This window comes from Budorcas taxicolor, chromosome 18 (assembly GCF_023091745.1).
Source record: "Budorcas taxicolor isolate Tak-1 chromosome 18, Takin1.1, whole genome shotgun sequence".
Taxonomy (NCBI): domain Eukaryota; kingdom Metazoa; phylum Chordata; class Mammalia; order Artiodactyla; family Bovidae; genus Budorcas; species Budorcas taxicolor.
In genome coordinates, this window is record NC_068927.1 from 15548965 (window position 1) to 15559925 (window position 10961).

The following is a 10961-nucleotide window of genomic DNA, read 5'->3' on the forward strand; positions in this document are numbered from 1 at the left end:
CGAGGGTGGTCCCATGTGAGGGCTGGGGTCCCTCCTGAGAAATGACCGCAGCAGAGGGCTTTCAGGCAGCAGCGTCTGTGCAGTCGCCAAGTCGGGTCCAGCGCAGCTCTCAACTGCATGGCTGTTAAGCAGAGGAGAGTGGCCTTCTTCTTAAGGTTAAATGTGACGGTGGCCTGCAGCTATGGAGGTGCCGAGGAGGAAGCTGGAGAGGAGCGGGAGCCCGAAGGCCTGCTGGGGGAGGAGGCAGCGGCGCGACCGTGCACTGTCCGTCCATTGCAGGCAGGGAGGAGGGCCCAGCCAGCAGCCTGTTGGGCACTAAGTGGACATGTGCTGGGACTCAGGGTGTGGTCAGAGTGGGGAGCTCTGGGCGGGATGAGCCCCCAGGGAGAGACAGGATCTGTGGGCACTGGAACGGACACCATGACCCAAACAGTTGCAGCCAAGTGAGGTGGGCGTCACCAGAGGGGAGGGGACAAGCACAGGCAGGAGGCCCGTGCCCAGAGCCTGCGTGGAGGGACTGTACTGGACAGGGCAAGGCCACTGCTCCAGGAAAAACGGATCCTGCAGGGGGCTCAGGGCGGTGGTGAGTACAGAGGGGTCTTATCTAAACAAAGTTTCAGGGAAGAGGGAGGCTGAATGGAAGGGTCTCTAAGGGGCCAGGATGGCCACTGTACCAGGGCAGGAAATGGCATCCGTTGCCCAGCAGGGCCTGTCTCCCCTCTGTGTTCAAGGCGGGGCCTGCCAGGAGCCCCAGTGCTGGAGGACTTCCTCTCGAGCCAGCCCAGACGCAGCCTCTCTGGGCCTCGGTTTCCCTCCCCTTGAGTTTGATGTTTCATCTGTGAGGCCATGGTGGGCTCGCTATCAAGTTTACACCAACCCCACCCCAGCCTCAAGTGGGTCTCCAGCTGGTGGTCTAGAAAGGCCCTCAGACCCTGAGCTCCAAAGTCAATCAGACCCAGTTTAATTCCTGAGACTCCAGCACTGGGAGCCTCTGTTTTCTCACCTGTGAGAGAAGTGGAGCTAATGCCCGTCTCGAGGCATCTGTCCAGGTCACGGGGCTGCGTCCAGCCAGGACTCGGGTCACCCTGGGTCAGTGGGGCCGTGACCATCCTCGCTATTTCAGGGCTAGGGCTCACCTGAGGCTCCAAGGTTCCCATGCCCTCCCCGTGCCACAGCCAGCCCCCCGTCCCCCAGCACAGAGCTTGCAGATACCAAAAGCCCACTGCTGGCCGTAGAGATCTGGATCCCAGCTCCAGGCCTCCGCTGGTAAGAGAACAGAGCTGCCCTGAGGCCCCCAAATAAAAGGGAACTTGAAAACCAGTGGTAACACAGTGGGAAGGTTGGGGCCAGAAAAACTGCAGATACTGGGCATGAGGGGACGACCTCACCCCACAGACAGGTACTAAATTCCTTAGAGCAGGGCTCCCCACCCTCTGGGATCTAACACCTGATGATGTGAGATGCAGGTGATGTTAACAGTGCACAATACATGTAATGCATTTGAATTATCCCCAAACCACCCCCACTCCACCCCCGTCTGTGGAAAAACTGTCTTCTGTGAAGCTGGCCACTGGTGCCAAACAGGTTGGGGAGCACTGGTTTAAAGGAGGCAGAAGGTGGGAACTTGGCGGCATCCATGGGCGGTGGGGAGGCAGCCACTGCTTAAGTAACTGCCAACCAGCGGAGTGAGGAACACATCCTAACCTACAGAAGTTAAAACCCCAAGATGGGGTCCCAGGCTCCACCCCACATCAAGGTCGGGACACAGAACAAAGCCTCCCCCTCGCTGGTTCAGCCACAGAGCAGGGCAGAAACGACAGGACGCTCCTTAGGGATCTCTGGGAACCTGAGGGCTGCTGAAGCGCCCATCAGAGAAATCCTCACCAGTTGGCAGGTCCACCCCCACAGGCCACACTTCCATAAACCAAAAACGCAGAGGCAGCCCACACGGCTAAGTGTGGTGAGTCAGCAAAGTCTGACCAGTAACACATGGAGCCATCAGGTTGGGGGTGTATTTGACTCGGACGTTCTTCGTCCCCCGCAGCTCCTGGCCTCCACCCACCCCCAGCGCTTGGGGACACGTGCACCTGGATGCCCACCCACCTGTCTCCTCCTCCACGGGCACCCGGCTCCAGGCCGTCCCCCATGTCCTATCATCCCTACCGACCATACTCCTTCCATGGGAACCCACGAGACCCCAGCGTCTCCTTACAGGGCTCACTGTTGGAAAGCAGTGCAGGGACCATCCTGGGGGACCCCATCCACGTGTCCCCATGGCATCCTGGAGATCCACAGAAAGGGGACACAGCTTCATCAACAGACACCTGAGAAGGCACAGCCCAGGTCACAGGCCTCGCTCCCTCGAGCTGGAGGACCCCGCGGCACAGCCCTCATGTTGCAGAGGGCCATGCCTGCCCTGGGTGGGAGGTGGCCACACTGCTGCCGGGGCACCCCCTCAGGCTGGGCCCGACTCTCCCCTGCCTTCTCATCCCTTCAGAAGACGTGTTTCCCTGCAAAGACTGTGGCATCTGGTACCGTAGCGAGCGGAACCTGCAAGCCCACCTCCTCTACTACTGTGCCAGCCGCCAGGGTGCCGGCTCCCCTGCCGTGGCCGCCTCGGATGAGAAACCCAAGGAGACCTACCCCAACGAGCGGGTCTGCCCCTTCCCCCAGTGCCGCAAAAGCTGCCCCAGCGCCAGCTCCCTGGAGATCCACATGCGTAGCCATAGTGGTGAGCACCCCCTTCCAACGCCATGTCCTCCCACCCAGGCTCACCGTGCCTGTCCTGGGGTTGCATGCCAGCCACGGGTGTGTCTGGGTGGTCCTCTTTACCACTCCCTGCTGCCTCCCACGGGCCCCAGTGTCCTGGGAGGCAGAGCTTAGGGGTCTTTGGCCAGTGAGGCTCCCTCACCAGACCTGTGTTCCAGGGGAGCGCCCCTTCGTGTGTCTCATCTGCCTGTCTGCCTTCACCACCAAGGCCAACTGTGAGCGGCACCTCAAGGTGCACACAGACACGCTGACGGGTAAGCAGGGTGGGGCTGGAGGCCGTGGTCAGGGTTGGTGGGGCCCAGCTGCCCAGGGCCCTGACTCCAGGCCCTCCTGCAGGAGTCTGCCACAGCTGTGGCTTCATCTCCACCACAAGGGACATCCTCTACAGCCACCTGGTGACCAACCACATGGTCTGCCAGCCAGGCTCTAAGGCTGAGATCTATTCACCAGGGACGGGCCACCTCACTGCCAAGCTCCCCACAGGTGAGCCCCTGGGAACCAAGAAGAGGGGTGGCGGTTTCAGACTCGGTTCTGTACCACGTCTGCCTAGCCCGGTTCTCCCTTCCCACCCTCCCCGCCTCAGGTCTGCCCCAGGCAGGTCCTGCTCCAGCCCTGACAGGTGGCCCCTGGGCTCTCCCCACAGACAGTCTGGCCGCCTTCCAGCAGCACACGGCACTGCACAGCCCCCTGGCCTCTGCCGACCTAGGCCTGGCGCCCGCCCCCTCGCCAGGAGTGGACAGGAAGGCCCTGGCCGAGGCTACCAACGGAGAGGCTAGAGCGGGTCCCCAGAACGGGGGCGACGGCGAGCCCCTAGCGGCCCCCAGGAGCATCAAGGTGGAGGCAGCGGAGGAGCCCGAGGCAGAGCCAGGGCCCCTCGCCCCTTCACGAACGCCGTCGCCACCCAGCCCTGGCCCCGCGCGGGTAAAAGCGGAGCTGTCCAGCCCTACGCCCGGCTCCAGCCCGGGGCCCAGCGCACTGTTCCTGCCGCACCTGCCCGCGGCGCCACCGGCCTCCGAGATCCTGGCCAAGATGTCCGAGCTGGTGCACAGCCGGCTGCAAGCGGGTGCGGGGGTGGGCGCGCCGGCAGGCCTCTTCGCGGGGGCCCCCAAGGGCGCCACGTGCTTCGAGTGCGACATCACCTTCAACAATGTGAACAACTTCTACGTGCACAAGCGCCTCTACTGCTCTGGCCGCCGGCCGCCCGACGACACGCCCCCAGCCCGCCGGCCCAAGGCGGCCCCCGCCCCGCCTCGCGTGACCCCTGCCCCGCCATCCGCAGAGGCCGAGGCGCCGCGCTCGTCGCCGGGCCCCGGGGCACGAGAGGACGAGGCGGGGAGCGCGGCCACGCCCGAGGCAGAGGCTGACGCGAGCGGCCGGGGCAGCGAGGGCAGCCCTAGCCCGGGCAGCGGGGCGGATGAGGACGACGACCCCCGCCGGACGCTGTGCGAGGCCTGCAACATCCGCTTCAGCCGCCACGAGACCTACACAGTGCACAAGCGTTACTACTGCGCCTCGCGCCACGACCCGCCGCCGCGCCGCCCAGCACCAGCCGGGACACCTGCGCCCTCGGCGCCACCAGTGCGCACGCGCAGGCGCCGCAAGCTCTATGAGTTGCACGCGGCCGGGCCCGCCCCGCCCCTAGCCGGACCTGCCCCGCCCCTGGCCGGACCCGCCCCTCCCTCCGCGCCAGGCCCCGCCCCTACACCACCCGGACCCGCCCCCACACCGCCCGCATCGCCGCGGCCCGGAAGCGGAAGTGGAGGCGGAAGTGGCCCGGACGCGACCGAAGGCCCTATCGACCTAAGTAAGAAGCCGCGACGCCAGGCTCCAGCAGCCACCCCGGGCCCTGCGCCTGGCCTGGCGACCCTGGCCGATTACCACGAGTGCACGGCTTGCCGCGTGAGCTTCCACAGCCTCGAGGCCTACCTGGCGCACAAAAAGTTCTCGTGCCCCGCCGCCCCGCGCCGCCTGCGTGCGGCCCCCGAGGACCCGCCTGCCGTCGTCTGCCCCTACTGCCCCCCGAACGGCGTGGTGCGCGGCGACCTCATCGAGCACTTCCGCTTGGCGCACGGCCTGCTGCTGGGCAAGCCCCTAGTCGGACCCGGCGCGGAGGCCCGGACGCCCTCGCCCGCCGCTCCCCGCGATGGCCTCAACGGCCAGGACCTGCAGGAGCCTCCTGCCAGCAGCCCCCGGCCCGGCCCGCCCCCAGCCGCGTCCCCGGAGGCGGTGCCGGCGCCCCCTTCGCATTCGGACAAGGGTGTGCAGACCCCCAGTCAGGGAGCGCCGGCCCCCGTGCCCAACGGCAACCACAGGTACTGCCGCCTGTGCAACATCAGGTTCAGCAGCCTGTCCACCTTCATCGCCCACAAAAAGTATTACTGCTCCTCCCACGCGGCCGAGCACGTCAAGTGAGCGCCCGGCTGCTGCTGCCCTGCAGGCGCCCGGGAAATCACGCACAGGCCTCGGCAGAGGGGCTGCAGGGGGCAGCGCCCGCCTGGACCTTGGCACTTAATAAAGAAGTTAAGTTTGCTGAGCACAGTGGTGGAGCAGCCTAGTTCTCTGTAAGCAGAGGGCCCTATTGGGTGGGCGCACATAGGGCCAGCACCACACCTGAGTACACACGGGCCATTGCAGGCCAGAATCACATGGTTAGTGGCCTTAAGAGCTGGATCTCGCCCAGGGTCGGGCCTGATGGCACTGCTCCAGGCCCCTGGGGCACGGGGAGAGCGGGTGCTGGCCTTCTTGGCCCACTGCTGCCCTCCAGGATCCAGCCAGAAGCTCTCGTTTGGGCACCAGATGCCAAAGAGAAGAGCTTCATCCTGGCCAGCTCACAGCTCTTCCACCTGCTCAGTGCTGATTGCTGGATGCCACCTGTCCAGTCACAGGCCACTGAGGCATCCAGGGATGGGAGCACCGTGCTGGCCAAGGCCGATGGGGGCAGAAGGGGGATGGGCAGCCGACTCCCTGAGCCCACAGTGCTCCGTGAGAGGAGCCAGCTCTTGGACTGGGGCAGCAGACAAGACACCTGTGGGGGCTGCAGTGGGCACGAGGTTGGGGCCACCCCACTCCCAGTCTGTCCTGGTGCTGTGGGAGCTGCATGTACCATGGCTGACCATGACCTGGCCCAAACCCAAGCAAGGAGTCCGGCCGTGGTTTTGGCACTTGGCAGCTGGGTGTCTGTGCGCTTCTTCCAGCCTGGTGTCCCTTGATTTGAGGTACACAATGTCTTTTTCAAATACAACATACTTGGCAGCCTACTGCAAAAAAAAAAAAAAAAAAGTGAGGTTTGACCTTTGGCCTGTTCTCTCCAAATATCTGAAAGTCTTCCTGCCACATACCCAGACTCACTCTCCTGCCCAAGGCAAGTTCCATCCCACCCAGTCATCAGGGGTGGAAGGCTGAGGAGCCTGTGTCAGGACAAGAAGAGCCCCCTCCCACTTGTTCTTGGCTGACCCTAAGTACCAGGGTGTGACCAGACTTGCTGGTCAGGGCCCCCGGGGAGCCAACTAGCTTCCTGGTAGATGCCCCCTTGTGAAGACCATCCCACCCCTGCCCTCCCAGGCTGGGGAAGGGGAGGCCCAGCACCTTATTTGCACAGACTTTGAGTCTCTGCCTCTGAGTGGGACCACGTGAGGCAGAGGCCATTAAACCTCAGGCAGAGGCCATTAAACCTCAGGCAGGGTGAATGTCCCTGTGTGCTGATGAGCACAGATGCTCAAAGCGGGAGGACGGGGTCAGCGTCCTCCAACCTCCCACCCCTCACTGCACGAAGACAGCACCACTCGGAAAAGGGCCTCAGGGTCCACGCCCACAGATTGAGTGTGGTACGCTGCAGGATCCTGGAGCCCCTCCTGAGGGCCCAGAGCCGACCTCCGACTCCTGCCCCAGGCCTGAACTGCTGACCAGGCCAAGCTCTCTGCCCAGCGAAGGTCCCCAGTGCTGGGTCCACCCACCCTCCTAGGACCCCCCATTGCCCACACCCTGCCTCGAGCCAGCCCCATCTCCCTGAGAACTTGCCACCACTGTCACAGCCGCCACCCAGGGACACCAATCTCCAGGAGCCATGATGCTCCCGAACAACCCCCAACTAGGAGGGCTCAGGGCCACCCCGCCCCCATTCACAGCTCTCCATTCACTCTCATGGGCGGGCACGTGAGTTCCCATGACCCTACCTCTCTCCAGCCCAGCCATGCCCCTTGGCCCCACCTGTGCACCGACTACGTGACCCTCAAGGGGGCCCTGACTCATCCAAGACTGAACTCACCCCTGCGTCTTCTTTCCACACCTGCGCATGCACAGACCTGCAGCGGCACCCTCATCTACTCACACCTCACTGTCGAAGCAACTGTGATTCCACCAAACCCACCTCTGCGTGTTCTGGCCCCCAGGTCGCCTCGGTTCTCCCCCAGCCACCAATTCCAAACATTTCAGCTGCTAGGGACGGGTGCCTCCAACTGTAACCCCATCTGATGGACTGGCCACTGCCCCAGCCAGCGCCCACCGCCCTCCACTGCCAGGACAAGCGGCTGGGAGACCAGATGGTGGCACACCCAGCTTCAGGCCTTTGGGGCTCATGCTGCACAGAGGTAGCCTCCAGGCCATCCCCCAAAGCCCTGCTCACGCTGCTCCAACCCCTCCTCACCATCTGCTCCTGTCATTCGGCTTAGAGACCTTCCCCGACCCTGCATCCTAACACCTGATCCTCTCCCCAGAAGGGCGGTCACTCTTGGGATCTCCTGGTTTTATTTTCTTACCTCTTTCCCCCGCCCCCACTGGCCTCACCTGCCTTGACCACTGCCTCCTGGGCACCTGGCCTCAGGGAGGAGCACATGATCAGACCAGCTGGGGGAGTGAAAGGACTGGAAGGGAAAACAGCGCGCCCCCCACCTCACAGCCTCCACAAAGCCAGCCTTGCCTGTCCATCCCGTGTTCTCCCAACTTTGGCCACCCTCCACACTCAGCCAGTTTCACCTCCCGAGGCCGGATCTGACCAGACGACACTGCACACACGGTACGCGCAGCCTGTGGTCCAGGTTCAAGGCCACAGGCCACCCTCAGCTCCTAACTGGGCCGCCCACCCAGAGTCATGTGTGCAAACCTCACCCAGGTCGTTGCTCTCCACAGCCCTGAGCACCCCGGGGCCAGTGCTGCCTGCACACCTCTGGGGACAGCCTGGCACCAGGAATCACTGCATGTAGACGTTCCTGGCACCAGGGGTCAGCAGCGACTCATTTACGTGGGCCAGCAGGCCAGGTGACAGGAGCTCCGCTGGCCTGGCTGCCCCATCTCCTGAGGGGTGGGCTGCGGCGGCAGGTCCCAGCACAAAGGGAACGGGGAACAGGCAACGCACAGCTCGCGGCCCCAAGTCTGGAGCTGCACGGTCCCCACAGAAGGGGAAGCAGCTACAGAGGGGACCAGCCAGCACAGGAGCAGCCCTGAGGGTTTGGTCCTGCGTGTCAGGATGCATGGGAGAAGGTGGGGGTCCCCAGGCAGAGCCCCAGCAGTATCCTTGGAGGCACAGCCTCGTCCCCACCGCTGTCCTCACAGGAGGACGGCCGGCCATACTCAAGCTCATGCGGGGAACCCTGTAGCTTAGTGCACACATGGCCGCCATCCACAACCGGGCTTCCCCCACCCCCTGCCCAGCCTCGCTTGCCAGCTTGCCCTTGCCTGGCTCACACTGGCAGCAGCTGAGACCCTGGGCCTCCCGGCCGCCCCATGGACCACTTAGGAGGGAGTTTCTCTGGAACAGCTCCTAGTTCCCGAGAGCACTCTTCTCTGGGATGGCCATATCCCATCACCCAAGCCGGTGGAGCCCCTGACTTGCTGAACAGGCCAGGGCCTGGGAATCAGCACCGATCAGCTGCCAGCAGATTGTTCTCTGGCAAGTTTGAGAAATGCCTGCAGGGCAGGTGCTCCAGTCTTTGCGCCTCTCTGACCAGCCCAACAGGTGAGGCACTGCCCTGCCGACCCGCAGGGCCTGTGGCCTTGTGGCCTTGAATGTGGACCACACGCTGCGCATACCATGTGTGCAGTGTCGTCTGGCCACAACTGGCCTCGGGAGGTGAAACTGGCTCCGTGTGGAGGGGTGGCCAAAGGTGGGAGAAGAGGGGATGGACAGAGGGGCCTTTCCGCTGGTGCAGGACGTAGCCAGGAGGGGCCGGGCCCAGACCTCCACCCTTCAGAAGGGCAGGTGACTGGGACTCTGCGGGGTCCTGTTCACTAGGGGCTCACAGGTTGGAACCACGCCCAGTGGCAGTCGTGGAGGGAGGTCCCCAGCAGCATCCAGAGAAGGGATCCTTCTCTGATGTTGTGCTTGCGGTCTGACCCTCCCTCGGGGAGCGCCCGGGCCCACGGCCCCTCTGCTGCCACACAGCTGTCACTGCCACACTCTGCCCTGACCCTGTGGGAGAGACAGATGGCGTCTCCCCGGCTGCCCTCGGCTCACAGGGTCCCCCCGGCCTGCCTGGCGCACAGCGGCATGAGACCTAAAGGCCCAACAGCATCAGCCTGAGCACTGGCTCCCCATGCCCCTAAAAACCCAGGAGGTGCACAAGCCCCTCCCCACACACACTCAAGCCCACATGGGCAGCCCAGACGCTGTGTTAAGGGGCGGAGGGCGGCCAGGGTCCTGTGCTACTCTGTTGTGGGGGCCGCCTCCTCCCAGGGAGGCTGACCACAGCACCTGCAGAGGGAGGTGACCACTGGGACGTCCACATGACAATTTCTCAGGTCACATCAGTGGATGACAGCAGGGAATTAGAAACAAACTCAAGATTCAAACATGTCTGGAGATTCAGAATAGTGCAGGACTTTGCACAGCAGGCCAGGGACAAGTCCAACTAGGTGTCACGACACCAGCTCATCACCTCCGAGATGGGGCCACCAGCCAGTATTTCCAAGGGCTCCAAAATGCAGAGCCTTTAAAAGACCCCCAGAGACTGAGGACCAAGTTTTGGAGGGACACACCGGGGTGATGGGCCCCCACCAGGGACCCCCACCCAGCTCCGAGAGAATCAAAGCAAAGGCCGCTGCCGGGAGGCCCCGGGCTCCATGACAAGGCTCCTCAGGATGCAGAGCCAAACCCCAGGGCACCGGCCACACAGGCTCGGGAGGGGTCCTCCCCTGCAGACACGGAGCCCGGTCCTCCGCCAGGGGTGTCGCCACTCAGACGCAAGGAAGCCAGTGGGAGACACTGAAGAGGCCCGACTCCCCGGCAGGCGGTGTGTCGTGTCTCAGGCCGTGACAGCCCCCGATGGCCCTGGATCCCCCCGCAGTCTGAGGAGGCCCCAGAGGACCCCCAAACCCAAGAATCCCAGCAGCCCCTTCGTGACTCCCAGATCCACCTATTTTTTTCTCCAGTAAAGCCTGATTCTGGTTCTCACTAGCACTGGACCCTGGTCCTCACTACAGCCTCCCTCTGCTGCTCACTATAGCCTGACTCTGGTCCTCACAAAGCCTGGCACTGCTCTTTACGAAAGCCTGACTCTGGTCCTCACTAAAGGCAGAATCTGGGCCTCAATTAAGCCTGAGGCTGCTTTTTACTGTAGCCTGACTCTGTTCCCCACTAAAGCCTGACTCTGGCCCTCACTATAGCCTAACTCTGGTGCTCACTACAGTCTGAATCTGGTCGTTAATAAAGCCTAACTTTACTCTTCACAAACCTTAACTTTACTTTTCGTAAACGCTGACACTAGTCTCCACTAAACCCTGACTTTGTCTCACTAAAGCTTGACTCTGGTCCCCACTATACCCTGACAATGCTGCTCCCTGGAGCCTGATTCTGGCCCTCCCTATAGTGAGTCCCGCTCTCAGGATTCTACCATCATCAGCCCTCTGATCAGACTCACAGCAAGAAATGCAGCTGAGACTGCCAATCTGTCCAAGAATGCTGAGGAATGAAGCCTGTTCCCTACAAGGCTGTTGCGTCCTAACCCCCAGAACCTCTGCCTGTTTCCCTCCAGGGTGAAGGGGCTTCTCAAGGTGCTGCTGACCTGATGACCTCGAGATGGAGAGGCCACACCAAGGGGACAGGACGCATAGGGAGCAGGGCCAGCCGGCAGGGCAGACTGGCCCAGGCAGGCAGAAGAGCAAGCCCCTGGACTCTGAGAAGGACCACCACCCACAGCCTGTGCATCAGGTCTGGACCTGGGCGTGCCCGGGCTCAGCCCTCTCCCCAGGGGTTCCCTGAG

The 10961-nt window shown here is 63.2% G+C and overlaps 1 protein-coding gene across 1 annotated transcript in view; it reads left to right on the top strand.

The window, feature by feature from the left end:
* The window catches only part of ZFPM1 (zinc finger protein, FOG family member 1), a 60792-nt gene extending 55482 nt beyond the window's left edge, over window positions 1-5310 (top strand). The window contains exons 7-10 of the mRNA XM_052656254.1: window positions 2498-2731; window positions 2928-3023; window positions 3106-3252; window positions 3413-5310. Of these exons, the coding sequence (XP_052512214.1) occupies window positions 2498-2731; window positions 2928-3023; window positions 3106-3252; window positions 3413-5181 (2246 nt within the window). The 3' untranslated portion in view covers window positions 5182-5310. The remainder of the gene's footprint in view (window positions 1-2497; window positions 2732-2927; window positions 3024-3105; window positions 3253-3412) is intronic.
* The last annotated feature ends 5651 nt before the right edge of the window (window positions 5311-10961 follow it).